The sequence below is a fragment of the Erithacus rubecula genome (genome assembly GCF_903797595.1).
Source record: "Erithacus rubecula genome assembly, chromosome: 1".
Classification (NCBI taxonomy): Eukaryota; Metazoa; Chordata; class Aves; order Passeriformes; family Muscicapidae; genus Erithacus; species Erithacus rubecula.
This window is the reverse complement of record NC_136658.1, coordinates 24,274,738-24,293,873: the sequence shown is the minus strand read 5'-3', so window position 1 is coordinate 24,293,873 and position 19,136 is coordinate 24,274,738. Positions and strand designations below refer to the sequence as shown.

The 19,136-nt window shown below is 42.2% G+C and overlaps 2 protein-coding genes across 2 annotated transcripts in view; one reads left to right on the top strand and one right to left on the bottom strand.

Annotated features, from left to right (window-relative positions):
- The window catches only part of FSTL1 (follistatin like 1), a 212,003-nt gene that overhangs the window by 33,438 nt on the left and 159,429 nt on the right, over window positions 1–19,136 (top strand). The window lies entirely within an intron of this gene.
- GTF2E1 (general transcription factor IIE subunit 1) overlaps window positions 1–19,136 on the bottom strand; it is a 52,035-nt gene that overhangs the window by 26,351 nt on the left and 6,548 nt on the right. Inside the window, exon 2 of the mRNA XM_079305749.1 lies at window positions 17,204–17,681. Within this exon, the coding sequence (XP_079161875.1) occupies window positions 17,204–17,651 (448 nt within the window). The 5' untranslated portion in view covers window positions 17,652–17,681. The remainder of the gene's footprint in view (window positions 1–17,203; window positions 17,682–19,136) is intronic.

Genomic DNA, 19,136 nt, shown 5'->3' with positions numbered 1-19,136 from the left:
GGTGAGAAACCCTCCCTCTGCCCTAAAGAGGGAGAGTCAGATGGTGCTGCAGTGGAACCCGTAGATGTCGTATCTGTCCAGGTTCCAGCTGGATCACAGGAGCAGCCACAGCCAGCAGCAGTTGCTCCTGTGGAAACTAGGAAATCTAAGATTAAAACGAGGCACTTAGATAATGGGGATCAGCAAGGAGGGTCCTCACAACCAGCAAGGGAGCCAGAGGTTGAGATTGTCACCGAGTCCCTCTCATACGATAGTCTCCGTAACCTGTGTAAATACATTGCTCGGCGGGGCCGTGAGCCTTTTACAACTTGGTTACTCCGGGTCTGGGACCTTACGGGAACAGGTGTTCAACTGGATGGAACTGAGGCCAGGAATTTGGGATCCTTGGCCCAGGATTCAGGTGTGGACCAGATATTCGTAAGGGAGCAAGGCCTCCTTTCCCTCTGGGACCGGCTTTTAATGAGTGTGAGAGAGAAGTTTTTACACAGAGAGAGAATGCAGGAGCACCACCGTAGGATGCGCTGGCAGACCCTTGAGGAAGGGATCCAGCAGCTGAGAGAGACAGCAGTATTAGAGGTACTCTTTGGGAGGGATGGACAGCATGACAATGACCCTGACAAGGTTAAGTGCACAGGGCAGATGTTATGGAATCTGGCAACCTTGGGTCTATCTCAATATACCACCCACATAGCAATGATTTATGCCGATAACAGTCCAGAGACAGTGTGTTCTGTTGCCAACAAACTCAGAAATTTCGAGAGCATGATGAATGGCCCAATGCAGGCTAATGTCACTGCCGTGGCCAGGGACCTCCAACAAGTCGAAGATAGGATGAGGGATATGAGGGAGGAGATGATAGAGAGAATTGAGGAGGTGAGGAAGATCAGCGTAGCATCAGTACGAGTCACAGGCCCCCAAGTCAGAGCTTCACGTCCCCCAGCTAGGGAGAGAGGGTACACCTCACGAGCTGACCCGTGGTTTTTCCTGCGAGACCATGGGGAAGACATGGGAAAATGGGATGGGAAACCCACTTCTGTCCTGGCAGCACGGGTGCGTCAGCTCAGGGAGGGAAATGCTAACCGAGGGAGCCGCACTAAAATAAAGGTAGCCTCAACCTCCCACAAGCAAGGTGCAGAGTATTACAGCAAGGAGGATGTTCTGTCAGATCCCCTGGAAGGAACCTCCACTATGTATGCCCAGGAAAGAAATAATAACCAGGGCTAGAGGGGCCCTGCCTCTAGCCAGGGAGAGGCATGGGATGACAGGATCTATTGGATAGTGTGGGTGCGATGGCCTGGCACGTCAAAGCCACAGAAACATAAAGTGTTAGTTGATAGTGGTTCACAATGCACCCTGATACCATCAGAACATGTGGGGAAGGTACCTGTTTCCATTGTTGGGGTGACAGGGGGATCACAGGAATTCACTTTGCTGGAAGCTGAGATTAGCCTGACAGGGAAGGGGTGGCAGAAACATCCAATTGTAACTGGCCCAGGGGCACCGTGCATTCTAGGCATAGACTTCCTCAGGAACGGCTACTACAAAGACCCAAAAGGGGTTCAGGTGGGCTTTTGGAATAGCTACTGTAGAGACAGAGAGCATTAAGCAGTTGAACACCTTGCCTGGACTGTCAGAAAACCCCTCTGCAGTAGGACTCCTGAAAGTGACTGAGCAACAGGTGCCAATTGCCACCATGACAGTGCACCGCCGGCAGTACCGGACAAATCGAGATGCTGTGATCCCCATCCACAAAATGATCCATGATCTAGAGAGCCAAGGGGTGGTCAGCAAGAGCCACTCACCCTTCAACAGTCCTATCTGGCCTGTGCAGAAATCTGATGGAGAATGGAGACTGACTGTGGACTATCGGGCATTGAATGAAGTGACTCCACCGCTGAGCGCTGCTGTGCCGGACATGCTGGAACTCCAGTACGAGCTGGAGTCCAAGGCAGCAAGGTGGTATGCCACCATTGACATTGCAAATGCATTCTTCTCCATTCCTTTGGCATCAGAGTGCAGGCCTCAGTTTGCTTTCACCTGGAGGGGCGTGCAGTACACCTGGAACCGACTGCCCCAGGGGTGGAAGCACAGCCCCACCATCTGCCACAGACTGATCCAGGCTGCACTGGAGAAGGGTGAGGCTCCAGAATTTTTGCAGTACATCGATGACATCATTGTGTGGGGGAACACAGCAATGGAGGTGTTTGAGAAAGGAGAGAAGACCATCCAGATTTTGCTGGGAGCCGGTTTCGCCATTAAAAAGAGCAAAGTCAAAGGACCTGCCCAAGAGATCCAGTTCCTGGGAGTGAAGTGGCAGGATGGACGGCGCCAGATCCCCACTGAGGTCATCAATAAGATCACTGCAATGTCTCCACCAACAAGTAAGAAGGAGACACAAGCTTTTCTAGGTGCTATCGGCTTTTGGAGAATGCACATCCCTGAGTACAGCCAGATTGTGAGCCCTCTCTACCAGGTCACTCGCAAGAAGAACGATTTCCATTGGGGCCCTGAACAACAGCAAGCTTTTGCCCAGATCAAACAGGAAATCGCTCATGCAGTGGCCCTTGGCCCAGTCAGGACAGGACCAGAGGTAAAGAATGTGCTCTACTCTGCAGCTGGGAACCATGGTCTGTCCTGGAGCCTTTGGCAGAAGGTGCCTGGTGAGACCCGAGGCCGACCCCTGGGATTCTGGAGCAGAAGCTACAAAGGATCTGAAGCCAACTACACTCCCACAGAGAAGGAAATCTTGGCTGCCTATGAGGGAGTTCAAGCTGCCTCAGAGGTGATTGGCACAGAAGCACAGCTTCTCCTGGCACCCCGACTGCCAGTGCTGGGGTGGATGTTCAAAGGAAAGGTTCCCTCTACTCACCATGCCACCGACGCCACATGGAGCAAGTGGATTGCCCTCATCACGCAGCGCACCCGTATTGGTAACCCAAATCGCCCTGGGATTTTGGAGATAATTATGAACTGGCCAGAAGGTGAAGATTTTGGTCTCGCTGATGAAGAGGAGCAGAAGCAAGTGACCCGGGCTGAAGAAGCTCCACCGTACAACCAGCTGCCAGCAGATGAAACACACTACGCCCTTTTCACCGACGGTTCCTGCCGCATTGTGGGGATGAACCGGAAGTGGAAAGCTGCCGTATGGAGCCCAACACGACAGGTTGCACAAGCTACCGAAGGAGAAGGTGGATCAAGTCAACTTGCTGAACTCAAAGCTGTTCAGCTGGCCTTGGACATTGCTGAGAGAGAGAAATGGCCAAAGCTCTACCTTTACACTGATTTGTGGATGGTAGCCAATGCTCTGTGGGATTGGCTGGAAAGGTGGAAAAAGGCTGACTGGCAACGTAGAGGAAAACCAATCTGGGCTGCTTCTGAGTGGAAAGACATTGCCACTCGGGTAGGGAAGCTACCCATGAAAGTCCGTCATGTGGATGCCCATGCTCCCAAGAGTCGGGCTAGTGAAGAACATAGGCACAATGAGCAGGCTGCTCAGATAGAGGTCTCAAAGATAGACTTAGATTGGGAACACAAGGGAGAAGTGTTCCTGGCTCAATGGGCCCACGATGCCTCAGGCCATCAGGGCAGAGACGCCACCTATAAGTGGGCACGAGACCGAGGGGTGGATCTAACCATGGACAGCATCTCTCAGGTTATTCATGACTGTGACACGTGCGCTGCCATCAAACAGGCCAAGCGGGTGAAGCCCCTCTGGTATGGGGGGGCGATGGTCCAAATATAAGTACGGAGAGGCCTGGCAGATTGACTATATCACACTGCCTCAGACCCACCAAGGCAAGCGCTACGTGCTGACCATGGTAGAAGCCACCACCGGATGGTTGGAGACCTACGCTGTGCCCCACGCCACTGCTCGGAACACCATCCTGGGCCTGGAAAAGCAAGTCCTCTGGAGACATGGTACCCCTGAAAGAATTGAGTCAGACAATGGGACTCATTTCAAAAATAGCCTTATAAACACCTGGGCTAAAGAACATGGCATCGAGTGGGTGTACCATATTCCCTACCATGCACCAGCGGCTGGGAAAGTCGAACGGTGCAATGGTCTGCTTAAAACCACCTTAAAGGCACTGGGTGGGGGGACTTTCAAGAACTGGGAGAAAAATCTACCAAAGGCCACATGGTTAGTGAATACCCGAGGTTCCACTAACCGAGCAGGCCCTGCCCAGTCAGAGCCCTTGGGAGCAGCAGATGGAGATAAGGTTCCAGTGGTACACCTGAGAGGCATGTTAGGGAAAACTGTCTGGGTGAACTCTGCTTCCAGCAAATACAATCCTGTTTGTGGGGTGGTTTTCGCTCAAGGACCAGGTTGCACTTGGTGGGTGATGCAAAAGGATGGAGAGACCCGATGCATACCCCAAGGGGACCTTGTTCTAGGGTGAACTATATATGATACTGTGCCCGTAACTACATGTATGTATATAATTTAAAGGTTTCAATATGATGTAGCATGATGGCATGGAAAAATTGGGGGTGGATAATGTTCGGGGTTGAGTGTTTTTTTGTTACTGTGTCAATTGTAAGAATTTTTCCCATTATCATGCCAATGGAGCTGGCCGGGTTACACCCAGGGTCCCTGATGGGTCCAGACAAAGGGGGTGGGTGGGGACGGCCCCCGGAGGGGCCTCTGAGGCTTCCGGGAGGGCACTCGCGTTTCCGGCGAGCTGGGAGGAGGATGCCTGGGATTGTTCAGCCACGCAGCCGAGCACAGCAGAGCCAGACCCTCTGTGATCAACTGCCCTGCATCTGCCCCGTTTCCAGCCTCCTGCCTCTGCGGACACAGCTGATCCCCCGGACACACACGGTGAGCGAGGAGCCGCCGCCCTCGGTGAGGGTGAGCCCGTTCCCGCCCGAGACCGGCGTGGCCGCTGCTGCCCCTCCCCCCTCCCTCCTGCCTTCGTTCCCGTCTGCCCTCTGGCAAATCCGGGCTCTGGACTAAGTACAGAGACAGCGTGCTTGCATCTAAAGGGACTGACACCGAGTTACCTATTTCATTCTGTTAGCAATTTTAACTGTTATTGTTTTCTGTTGGTATAGTTAGATATATTAGTAAAAGAGCTGTTATTCCCACCCCCCCTTATCTCTGCCTCAGAGTCCTTGATTCAAACAATCGTAATACTTGGGGGAGGGGAGTGGAACCAAAGTCTCTATTCCAAAAAGGGAAACTTCTGTCCCTACTGGCAGACACCTGTCCTTTCAAACCAGGACAGTAAGCTAAGCTTTAGCTCGTGCCAGTTTAATAGATGTTTCAGAGCCACAGAATGCAACTAGCACTCCTATGGTGCACATGACAGGTAGAAAGAACTTCCACTGAACTTTGGACACTTAAAATCAGACAAGAACACAGGGGCTACTGGTCTGCAGGGCTTCCTTCACTGGCAGTAGAGAGAAAGATGTTCTGTTTACAGTTGTTTTCTTCTGCCTCAAGTGTCCATGTCTGCTCTGTAAATGCCTAAAATTAGGAAGATTAATACCTTGTCTAGTGTCAGTGCCTGTGCTTGGGAAGATTCTCTTTCCCTCTCTCCCATTTATTGTATTGCATTATTGGAACATTTTCTAATGTTCTGCAAAAAGCTTTTTTTTTTAAACAAAACCATTGTTGATGATAATTTTGGCTTCCTTCCAAAGTCTTCAAAACAATACAAGAGTTATGTGCATCAGTCTCTTGAGCTGCATTTTATTTTTATTTTAGTAGAGTTAACTAATGAATAGTGCCACTCTAAAGACCATATTTTACAGGCAGATGAAAAGTTCTACAGTTTCAGACAGTGGCATCAGAAAAAAAATAACACTATCCCTGCCTTTCACGTTTTCTCTGAGGATGACAATTTAGAAGTCTGAACTCGGAGTCTCTTTCTAGATTTGTCAGCAAGTTATTTCCAATTAGGAACACATCATACACCTACCCATGCAATTTATTTACATTTTTTACATATTTTTGAAAAATCTAAGAAACAGGATTCTGAGTACTTCTCTATTCTTATATTAACCACACTTTATTGCAGAGCAAGTCTCCATCAAACAATTATCGTCCCACACAGATAAGCATCTTTCCTTATTTACACAATCCAAGATCCGATCACTTTTCCTAGCTTTTCTTTTATCAAAAAGCTCCAACTTTCCTAAATATTTCAAAAATAATTTGCCTCACTCACAACAACCTGAGGAAGGAAGCAAATCGTTCTGGTTCCATTTGAACCCACAGGGATGTTTTGCCTTAGAGCTATGACAAAGTAAGGTAACAGAGAATGAAAACAAAAGCAAAACCTCAAACCACATAAGCTTGCTAAGTTGCAACTGCAGTGCTAAGAAGAGCTGAGCTTTTAATGGGAAGCAGGCATAAAAGAAATCATGTGTTACCACTGTAACCCCAAACCGGAAAAGGTCCCAATTCTCCTTGGGCAGAAGATGAAGAACAGCACTAGAAAATTAGTGACATCCTCTTCTGCATGCTCCAAGGAGTACCTTTCAGCTGGTTTATCATAAAAAAGGATGCTGTGACTTTTACATCTGATGCATGTCCAAAGGGATGCACAGAAACACACGAGACAGGTTAAAGATGTCAGAGAAATTTCAATTTCACAACAGTGTATTCAGTATGTATAAGAAGTTTACTTCAGGGTCAAGGAAAGCCAGACAAAAGATTCCAGTGGGAAGAAACATTCAGATTTTTGACAAAAGCAGTCAGCAGGAGATCAAGGTGCTTTATTAAAATCCATGCAAGTCTTCTAAAGAGCATACAATACAGTCTTTCAAATTGATAAACAAGCCCAAAGTCTGATTTAACCCTCAAATAACAAAACCATCATGCTCTGGATTAAGAAAATAAGAATTAAACATGGGCAAGGGGCTGGAAGTTGTCCTTGGAAAAGAGGAAATCTGAAGTTCCAGATCATTTTTTTGATTGCACTCCCCATCAGTAAAAAAACAGTTTTGAGCAAACTACAAGAATATTTATTTATAATTTATATATGTAATAATAATACTACATATATAATGTAGTAAAATGTAGACTGTAATAATATGCTATATATTATAAAGCATACACAAAAACAGAATTAGGAACAAGATAAAGATGAAAAACTAGCTTAGAAGATTTTTACTGATGTTACAAAAAATATTTTCTTGGTATTCCTCCCACCTTGATGGATTGTTTTGCATACATCCCACTTTGGAGACTGCTGCAGATAGCCTTTTCTCCTCCTTCCTGCTTCTAAGGACGTCATGTAATCTCCTGCAGCTCAGTGACGAATAGCATTTAACTTGAGTTAATGCAGAGAAAAAAAACCAACTGTGACGGCAGTGGTCCAGCGACTGAAATTCAGGACTGGGGAAGGGTGGAGGAGAGATGATATTCAGGCAGTTTTTTTAGGGTTATACTCCATAACACATTCAGGGAAACTGGATATTGGTGGAGGCTAAAGCATGTAAGAGAATTTACTCATAAGGAGGGAACTGATCAGGAGTATGAGTTATTAGAGGAAAAAAAACACCAAATATTAAGTTTTAGAAAAGGATAATGAGATAAGAAAGGATAATGAGAAAAATGAGAAGCAATCTTATTTTGGTTGGGAGAAGAGATGATCTTTAAGTGCTCTGGATGCTTATCAGAAAACTAAAGAAACATTGTCTAGATAAATGAATCATAAAATGCACACCTAGTGGAGAACACCACTTTCATAAAAAAATATATAATTGCTAATTGTTAGCTTTAGAGGGCATTTCAAGATTCTATCCTGGTTCACTTCAATTTCATACTTTCTCCTAAAGATTTTGAATGTAGATTCTTAGGTGTACGTATTAACAAGACAAAATTGGAAAAGGTGCAAATCCTCAGTAGAAGACAACTGGAATGAAAAACTGTCTTCATGAATTACATAAATTGCCATTAGTCAACAAGATATGTTTAGTAAAGTCCAAAGCATCAATTTACTTTTCCATTATTTTTCCCGTATGTGCACTTTATTTTCTATACTGCCTACAGATTATAGCTGTGAGCCTTATAAAGGCACCTTCAAACTGTCAGAATAGATATAAAAACAATAAGCCCTATCACAATTCAGACTGCAATATTGGGGCACCTACAAAGACTGACAATGCAAATGAGTGCCTATGCCTGCAACTATATCACATAGGATATTCTCAAAGTAACTTCTGACTAAGAGATCAATTCCAAGTTTTAACTGCTGTAACCTGAAAAGGTGTTATCACAAATTATATTAAAGGATTTTGCATCACAGCTGACAGCAGACATTAAATAAACAGTTATCACAAGTTGAAGAATCAATGTTTTGACACCATGAAATTGTACAGCATGCTTGTAAGCAAACATTGCCATTACACTAAAGAAAGTGACTTTATATAGCCTTAATAATTATTTTTTAAAAAGTCAGTAAATACATATTAAAAAATTTTATTGCAAATTTTGATGCAGGCAGTGATCTGAGAAGAAAACAAATTACAACTACATAAATTAATTCTCAGATTTCCAAACCTGATTTCATATCTTTCAGCATTCGTAGTTTACAAGGTCTTAATCCTTTTTCAAAGCTAATTATAAACAAATATATGGACATTAATTGCAAATCTTCGAGCCCTCGTGGGGAGTTTCAAAGAGCAGGCTCACTGTGCTACTTACTTCCATTTGCGTTTCCTCTCCTTAGGCACGCACTCATGCTCAGTACCACAAATGCTTCCATCAGAGCAAGCACAGTTGGCACAATGTACCAGAGTTGATAGAAGTGAGCTAATAAATTAAAATCCAAGTAAAAAGAGAAGCAAGCCCTTATTCCTTCCTTTTACAGGTGCAAAAGCAGCAGTGCTCAAACGATCTTGAATCTGAGCTATAACTCATTACCTGTACTCTGAAGGGGGAGAAGAAGGGTATAAATGACTCATTTAACAAGGTAACAAAGTCTCCTTCAATCCAAGAGAGCAGTGAAAGCTGGAAGAACCTCAGAAATTTGTAAACATTTGCTTATAATTTTGTCATCTAGTTAAATATAAAATTTCAGAACAATGCTGAAGACCAGCAGAGACTCATTGGTACTTACGAGGCATTGGGCCTACTGACATGGGATACAGAAGCTCAGAGTTGCACAGAATTGGAGTCCTGCAAAACATATTTTATAGAAAAGATTCTGCTCCAAAAGAAGACTGGTCAGTCTAACCAGGCAAGTCAAGCAAGTGTGAGGAAAAAGTGTTATACATTTCCCATTTGGAAGACAGAGAACCTAAATAATAAGTGATAAAGCCATATAAGGATGCGATAGAAGGGGGATCTCTGGACCTCATGTCCAGTTTAAGCTATGGTATCTGAACAACAATCACCCAAGGAGCATTCAGGAGAAGCTAAAAGCTCCATGCTGATGGGCACAGGTCAAACTCAGGCTCAGTCACATCTTCTCTGGTTCCACAACTGTGGCTGTGTTGCCCTTTACTAGACTGTAACCACTGTAGTCTTGAGAATACACATGGCAGATCCTGAACACATCAATTCCTGAATGAATACTACTGATTCGGATGACAATCAGGATCACATTTTAGAAGCAAATATTAAACTGCTGAGAAGCACAGCAGCCTTTGTTGCCTGAAAGCAGCAAGTTCCTGACAGATTCACAAGTTACTGCTTTTGTGGTCATTAACTTCAGCTCCAGATTAAGATGAATCACCAAAGCATTTACCAGTGGCAAGACCTTTTGCTGAGAGGGAGGATCACAGGCAGGACAGCAAAAACATTCCAATCTAGACACCTGATGTACAGTTATCACATGAAAATACTTGGGTGATAGTAAACAGCTCAACTCTGTCTTGAGAACACACAGATTTCCTTGAGTTAAATTCTCTAAAATGCAAAAAAGTATCAAGTCAAGCACAGAACCAGTCCAGAGTACCCCGTACAGCACGTGAGAATTATCGCTTCTTCCTTGATCAGCTTCTCTGACATTTTTAAGACTGTCACACCGATCAGCCAATTTAATCACAGCTCTTAACTGTCTTCTCATATGAAGAGAATGTTGGATTTTGTTTGTTTTTAAAATTGATGTGGTCTGTTCCCAACAACAATCATATATTTATGTGATCCTGTTCACAAAGCAGGAAGAACCACTGAGACTGCCATCTCTTCATTTCAGCTTGAGTGAAGATTCACAAATCACTTAATCCTTTGTCTTATGGTCAAGTCATCGCTTTTTAGGCTTCAGGGTAGATAAGCAAACCCCATTTTAATCAGTCTCAGCACCTCAGTGCAATTCTTATGAAAATTAAAAGGTATCTCATCTTTCAGCTCTCCTGAATTACATTCCAAAGCTGATAATTTCTTTGCAGCTTAAAACTACAGTATTCAAGTATTACCATAATCATGGACATTAGGAGTTTATATACTCCAGTCATGCAGTAAAACTACTAAAGGCATTTATCTACTTGTCAGCAGGATTGTTTTCAGAACCAGTGTAGTATAACTCTTTTCCCCAGCCTGAAGTCAGCAAACTGGATCATACTGTTTCAGACTAACAGCAAAGGGAATCCAAAAAAAGACAGCCTGCCTTAGCTCCACCTGTAAGCATAACCAAAGTACCTGATTATTATTAGCCACTTGTGTTAACTCATATTAAGTCCTCAAGAAGAAACAAGAAAGTAAGAATAAAACAATTAAACAGGCCAAGAGGAAAAAAATTCTGACTGTGAAGAGAGAAAATGCTTCCATGATGCAATTTTAGTCTGGTATTTTCAGAACAGTTTTTTATTATTTAGCTTTCTCCCATTCCATCAAAACAGCTGCCTGTTTCCTTCTGACATCCAGATTTTCTTTTAATCATTGAAGAAAGGATGCTGTGTTCTAATGAAATGCCCTTCCTGGTCATCCCTGGTAGAGAGAATTAAAAGCCTTGCCAATCCTTTTGAAGTGCAAATCTTCACCAAGTAGGTTTCATGCCTCTTGTTATTGTTGCCTCTCTCAGAAGAACACAGTTTAGGTGAAACACTGAACTGTTTACTTATCTTATAAAATACACTTGAGATCACATAATCTCTGTCTGCACTTCCACTCTCCTCTTTTCGTATTCCCAAATTTCACATTGTTCAAGCAAAAAAAACCCTTGATAACTCTAGAAAGTCTAGAAACTTGCAAGAAAGCTCATCCCTCAACTGGTAGAATTGCTTACCTGAACATGGGTCGATGGATTTTCTTTCTTCAAGCTCCTTGCTTGACCTGCAATGTGCTCTGGAAGACACATATCTGTACAGGATGGGAACACTTGAGCCTCCAGATTGTTCCCTGACAGCAGTCTGGGAGAAAACACACTCAGCTGTATCACCCTGATGTTAAATTGAAAGCCAAAATGATACCAGCTTTTTTCTGCCAAAGAACCAAGTACAGCTATACAAAGACAGTCCAGGGGCCCACTCAGCAGTTTAAAATACATTTCTCTAGAGCACTGTACAGGATATAAGTTAATAAGCTCTGCCAAGGGGCCACAGCAGGTGTTCAGTGAAGAATGAGGCATGCAAGGTGCTCTAAGGGCAAAACAGTGCTGTAACTCAGCCATGAAATAGCAACTCTATCACAAATTGCAATGTGTATATGGAATGGCCTGTATATATGTTTATTTCTTGACCATAGTTTAGGCAGTAAAGTCAAGAAAATTTATGCTATCAACCAAATTTCCTTCAGCACTTCACAACATTAACCTACACTTCATGCTACAGTTTCCCCTTCCTGATGAGCAGGATTTGCTATTTAACCCTTAATTTACCAAAAAAAGAAAAAAAAAAAAAAAAAAAAAAGCACCTTGAGAATAACTTAATATTATCTAGAGGAACACCACGTTGCTCATTCATCTCAGTGAGCAGATAATTTTTAGCTCAACTAAATTAAAATTACTGTAATACAATTTTAAAGCACAGACATTTATCTTGAAAGGTAAATTAAACATTCAAAAACTGGACTGCATGAGACATCAAATTATTGGTAATTCAGAAGTGTCAGATGATTTAACGTGCATTCACTATAAACTGGAAGAGAAGAATCTTTCCCTCCTCTCCAGAAGCTATTTTTGCTCCAGTTGATATGCACAACCTCAGCAGGTCTGAGCTGACAGAGTTCTTCCTTTGGTTCTACTGTGGATAAATTAAGCCAGACACTAAACCAAGAAAAACACAACTGGACAGAGATTATCCAAAGGAAGCCCACTGGGAACCACAGATAGGTGTTTTTTCTTTCAGTCAAGAAGACTACAAAATACCAACTGAGCCAACATACGATACCCTTGAACTACATCCAATAGTAGAGAGACTGCAACACAAGCTACGGGATTCTCAGTGAGCTCTCGATCTGACACAGATGCCCATGCTTGAAAGAGTAACACCCTTTGCAGATGATATTACCAAGGATGCAGCTTCAAAAGGACAAGTCGCTAGAACAAAAGAAAGGAATGCTGCAGTTCAGCTTTCATCATTCTAAAGGGCTTAGCAATAGTCACAGATTGTAATTTACAGAGATTTTCTTGCTGCAATCTATTTCAATTTGCAAAGCTAAGAGAAGTTAAAATTATAACCTTTACTTGAAGGGAAATTACTTCTTGTACTTCAAATAATAAAATGCCCTCAACAGATAAAACAAAAAAAGAAAAAAAAGCATCAATACTAAAAGTCAGGGCATGCATTTATCAGATAGGTTTTTTAATCTATGAGACACAGCATTCCAGCCAGATGTCAATGTGGAATACAGGGAAGTGACCAGCCAGCATTCTACAGGCAGCATCTTATCCTCTTGGCTGATGTTCTGCATAGCACAGGTTCCAACCCTTCTTTCATCTGTATTCGTCAAACTGAGAAATCCATGGTTAGACTAGCTGATTATTTTCCAGACAGGGTGCCTAACTCATGGGAAATGGGTTCAAGTTACAGATGCAACCTTTAAGTCACTCTACAAAGTAATTCTACTTTGAGGAAAACATGCATTAATTCTGATATGTTTTTTCTCAGTTTTCCTTTCCCTGGGGCTCCAAGGCTTATCAAGCTGAAGCAGAGTGAAACTGACAAGAATACTCTTGGAGATTTTGCCAGGAACTTGAATAGAAATAGCAAAACTAAGCAGAGCATGGACACCTTCCTACTTGTGTTTGCCAACAGCTCTCCATGGCAGCATAGACAAACAAAATGTGCTTGTAGAATCTAGGAAAATCACACTGATGGTTTTCATGCACTTGGAAAGCTAACAATGATAGCAAAAACATAACTTCACAGAACAGAAAGTTTTTCAAAGCAGAACTGTTCTGAATCCTTTCTTTTTCAAGAGAAGTTTTAGTATGCCTATTTACATTAAGACTTGCCAAGTTGTCATTTTGGCTGGTTAAAAGCTGTAAATTATAGTAGTAACATCTTCTAGCACATGTATGGCACTACATGGCAGACAAAGCTATCCAGAATATCTGAAAATCATTGAACTCAAAGGACAAGAAACAAGAGCACAAAGATCAAACAGGACTGGTTACATTGTGTGAATATATAGAATAAATAGCTCCAAGTTATTTATTTTTTCTAGTGGCTGGAAGGGACAGGATACAAAATTATATGTACTAGAAATGGAGACGAGCTCTCCAAGAAAGAGTAAGGCAAAAAAGCAGGTAAAAGGGGAAGTATAATAAAAAATTAACAAAATAGATAGGACAGACTCAAAAATAATTTGAATTAGATGAGAAAGTTTTGAAGCTAATGTAGAACTTGCCTGAAGAAGTGGAAATTCAAAAGAAGATGAGAAGACAGATGTGTTCTGAACAGCTCACTGGGGATGAAGTGAGGAGAAAAGACAGTAGCTCCAGAAGTCAGCACACAAGATCAAAGCAAAAAAATGAAAGACTAGTCAAATTTCTAATCTCAGAAATGGGGCACAAACCATACAAGCGTTCAGCTGCACACAGGTGGCCTGAATGTGATATTAAGTGCCTTGTGACAGGTACAGAAAAACAGTCTCTGAATGTGTTATGTGCAATTCTCTTAGGAAGTACACAAAGGACATGCGAGAGGCTGACAGTAAAATAAGTGGGTCAAAATTATATTCAAGGTGTTGTCTTTCCTTCTATAAAATTGATATTGTAACCTTCAATTTGTTCTTCCCAAATTAAATTTCTTATCAGTACACGGAATGAAAAAGGCATCCACATACACAGTATGTTATCATTGCAATGCATATAGGGACAGCTAGGTATCCCCACAAAATCATTCACCAAACCAAGAGCAAACTGTGGGAGGGCAAAGAGCAGATGTATATCACACAATCACACAATTGTTTGATTTCCAAATGCAACAAAATCCTTCAGTGATTACAACTGTGATTAAGAACATCCCAACAAGCATCACCTTTCTGATTCACATTACTCACTTGTCTTCCATCCTTTTCTTTCCACTACTATTCACACTTTATCTAACTGAATATTATGGCAAGGACCCAATGTATGGACATGAGAGATCAACTCTAATTACAATGTAACATCAACATTTTTCTTCACAGTAACAGAAATGAAAGAAACACAAGACTGAGTAAAAATTACATTGCAAAGGTGGAAGAGAACAGTGGAAAAGCTACTTCATCTAGCCTTACGCTTCCTAACATCAAATTCACTTGCTGCACTGGTGAGTATCCTATAACACAGTTTGGTGTTTAGAATACCTAAGGAAATCCAGGGCTGAAAACCAGTGTGACACACTGCAGAATCTCATTTCTGCCACTCCTTCACTTCCACCTCACTCTTCCTTTCACTGTTTCTAATCACATACTTCCTTTTAAACTGACCTTGAATTTGACAGAACTCCAACACTACACTAGATTTACAAATACAATTAGGGTATGAGAATAGAATACATTAAAGATCTTCTCCAGCCAGATCAAATTAATCATGCTACAGAAACACACACCCATGAACACAATTTCCAGTGTTGTGACATTCCATAGATTAAGCAAGCCAAGCCCATCTGTAGAGAGAAAAGACATAGCCTTCTGCTGGGTGAGAAATGCAGCTCCTCCTGTCCTTCCCCACACTCCACTGAATGGCCGTGGGCAGATTTAATTCCCCAAACATCCAGTCCACAAAATGGTATTGAGTTTGATTGTGGTATCTGAGATTGATTTGTGATTCAAGGGATTGGCCTGCAAAACCCTAATGTCTGCAGTTTCTACGTTTAAAAGCACAGAGGAAAACATTCTTCCCATAGGTTTAAGAGACTAACATCCTATCTCCAGGTGAAACAGGAAAATCCTTATGCCAGTGTCCACTGTTGGTCCAGGTCGGGCAGTAGACCGAGTTCAGCAGCATTATTCACATCACACATCTTGCAGGTAGATTTTCTTACTGCTCCTCAACCAAACTCTTTTCTTGTATACCTTCTGCTTCAAGAGACAGCCATTTATCTTTTTCAGGGGAATAGCTGAAACTTTCCACCTGCATAAGGCTTTATCACAGCAGCAGCTCATGTGCAGAATGAGGGGTGATGAAATATCAGAGAGCAGATGATGGCACAAGGGAAAGGCAAGAATCAGGTACTTATACTAAGATATTCCAGGAAAACAATCTTTTTTTCTTTCTCAGTCATCCTATCTGAAAAACAAAGCTAGAAGTAACACTTTTCACTCATCAGCATTATTGTTTTCCCTCCTGTAGATTATAAAACACTCACAAAAATAGCTGCTCAGCCTGTAATAACCAGTCTGCACCAATTCCCATCTATAGGTAAACTCTTTAATCAGAAAGTTCTTCTAAGGTTTGCTACAAGTTTCCATTGCAAACTTTGGCACAATAAAATAATGCTGTGTTCATGCTTGTTTGCCTCTAAAATCAGGGGTTACTGACATTGCTTCTTTGGAGGCAACAGTAAAAAACACCAGAGGAGAAAGAGTGACAGCTGGAGATCTGTTCAAGCTTCTCATGTAGAACAGATAGGGCTACAACTCCTGACTTGGGAGTCCATACTCAGAGTTAACAGGCACTCACTCACCAGTCATACAACAAAGCAACTCCTTCAACACAGTATGCATTTCTTTTCACTTTTCAAAATATCTCCTTGTGAGTTGAAGCAGCAGAAAAACTCCAGTTTCTGGTGTCATTCTGACTTTCACTGTCTCACATCCTGTCCTTGAACTTCCTTCAAGTACCAGATAAGAGTTGTTCAACCTTTGACAGCACAGAAAGCCTTTGGAGCTTTTTTGGGTTGAGACATTAAATGGCAGGAAAAGGGATGGAGAAGAAAAAAATCTTATAATGCTTTTAAAAATAGAGAGAACACACTCTCAAAGTAACACTTCTATTTAAAATTTACAATTAAAATTACTTTAATGGCATATATGCTGCTCTGTTCAAAATATTTTTTCCAAGTTAACAGAACAGCAGTCAAAGCACATCTGTACCAACATGCCCTGAAAACACACTCTTCTCATAAATTATTTTCTCTCAGCAGACTTGTGTCTACCCTCCAAAACCATCAATAATCATATTTTCTGATGAAAAAATAAACACCTAGGTTTATTTCAGCATTATTCAGAGATGGAATAAAGAACAGAACTAAAAGAGAGCTACTTGACCCATAAGAAACAGAGGTTCTGCTAAATCCAAGAGGTAGACACAAACGCTGTGGCAAAAATTAAAGAGCTCTACAGATCCAAATTATGAGCAGGCTCTTCATAAGCACTCTTAATTCACAAACTCCAGTACAATGACCACAGTGGTGGAGCAGTTCTGGAGACCTCTTCACCCTCGCTAATAAGTGCAGTACAACGCACTAGACTATTAGAATATTAAATAGCAACAACTCACTTCTGGCCAGCTAAAATCAACTCTACATATGCACTCCCTGCAAACTACCTGGAAGTCTAACAGTTTACCAACAAAACCAAGTTATACTGAAAAGCCATCAACTTCCAACAAGGACAGATTGCCTTATTCACCCTTGACTGTGACTTCAATAAGACTTCCATTTCTCTCCTGCTTGTCACTCAAAAGCATTTCACAAAGATTCCTATTTGTCTGTACACACTATTTTCATATTCTGCTCAAACATTTAACACCTGTAGAAACAGAGCGCCCTCTAGCTCTGGCCAAGCTCAAAGAGAATTTTCCTAAGGCTCTGCCTCCTTGAAGTCCAGCACTCAGAGCCACAGCAGACAGCAAGAGTATTCTATTAGCTGTACCCTTACCTGTCCTGGGGTCAAACAGCTGGTTGGCCTCCAAATCTGTGAAAGTGCTGAAGCACATGGGGCATTTAAAAGAAGCACGATTGGTGGAGTCTCTCTCGTCGGTCTCAATCCTACGGCGCATGTGGTCCAGCTTGTACTTGACCACGTTGACAAGCAGGCGGTAGTTGATGAAGTAATAGTTATGGCGCGTGGTTTTGCCATCAGGGGCTGTCTCAACCCTCATCCTGCATTTGATGAACTTGTCACCCTTGAGGGTGTTGAGGACAGCCCTCAGTTGCTTCCTGTCGAACTTCAGAAGCTCCAGCATGTCCTCCTCCTTCACGCAGGGGTTCCTGATGAGGATGTCCAGAGCCAGAGCATGCTCAATGCCATAAAAGCCACGCACCACATATTTGGCAAGGCGTTTGAGAGCTGCTGGGACCTCAGTGAGGACGTCTGGGTCAGTCATAGCAGGTCCAGATCGTGAGCTTCATGTATACTGCAACAAAAAAAAGGTAGATGGATCTTACTTAGTCTTCTAACTTCCAAAGTTCTTATTCATCTTATCTAGAGGTAAGAAAAGGATGGGGTATTTTCCATTTCCCTTTCCTAAGCCTTGTACTGTCCCCTTAGGTGTCAATAATGCTACAGAAACAGGAAATGATACCAATCATTCAAAGCAAAATGATGTAAAATGTTTTTAAAAGCACACAAGAAATCAGTACCAAAACCTACAGCAAGATTTCATTTGTATTCAGTCATAGCTAACACAGCTATAGTAAGAAAGCTATCATGAAATTGAGCTCCAGAAGACACCTTTGGGATAGCCGAGACCTGTAAATTGGAAAAAGCAGAAAATAGCTACAACAGAAAGGTCCTAAGACAGCCCAAGAGTGGAGTGTGACGGCCTCAGCTGACATCACTTGACACCATTGCAAGTAGCCTTGCCTGGTCCAACATCCCAGCCATTCCGTGGGCAGAGATGCACTATGAGGACAGTTTGCTGGTATGCATTCAAGCAAAAGCTCCCAGCTGCACCATGAGAACAGATCCTTGCTCATAAACAGACCTCAGTCAACTATTTGTAGCATGAAAACCATTAGCAATACCAACTCCTACATCACCAACTGCTTCAGCCTTGTTCTTATATAAGCAAATAGGTCCTTACAAACGACAGAACCTTCATTTAAAGTCCCACTCAGGCCTCAAAAGCCCATGAATAATATAGCATAATAGATGAAGCAAAAATCAAGACATACCAAACACAAAGTGATGATGTGTTTAACAAAGATGAAAGTATTCCATGAACTATCCTTTGATTTACTTACCACCACTTACCAGGCTGTCTGTGACAAGGCAATAATTTCTAAGTACTCTACTTTCACTTAATTTTCTTCACCATAACATCAAATGGCTCAAATAGTCATTAAAGGCATCTGTGACATACATGGCAACATATATAACATCACATGCAAGGAATCCCTCACATTTTCACCCCTACCAGATTTAGCTCACAGACAATAGTGATTCAAGCAGTGATTCAAGGGAAGAATAAAGTATTAGAGAGGCTTTTGAAAAACCCATTCAGAAGGTTGCACTTCCAAACTAACATCAAATAAGACTCTGAATTATTTTTTTCAGTATGAGTCTTCTATTCTACTTTAGGACATGAGTAACCATCTCTTAAGCAAAAGGTTCCTTCCCCTGAAGAAAACCCCCCTCACTCTAATTTATGGGGTTTTTTTATCATTTCAATGCAGTTTTTACCAGTGAACTAATATAATAAATAGTCAAACTCTGCCAATCTCATTTTTCAGTTCCACTAGATGTTTCACACTGTACATACATCTCCCCAGTATTCAAGCCTATCAAATAAAGCAAAAAGTGACAGCAGAAGAAAAGATCTGGACGAGCATCCTATTTTTTTCATCACTATCATAAAACCTGTGATAGG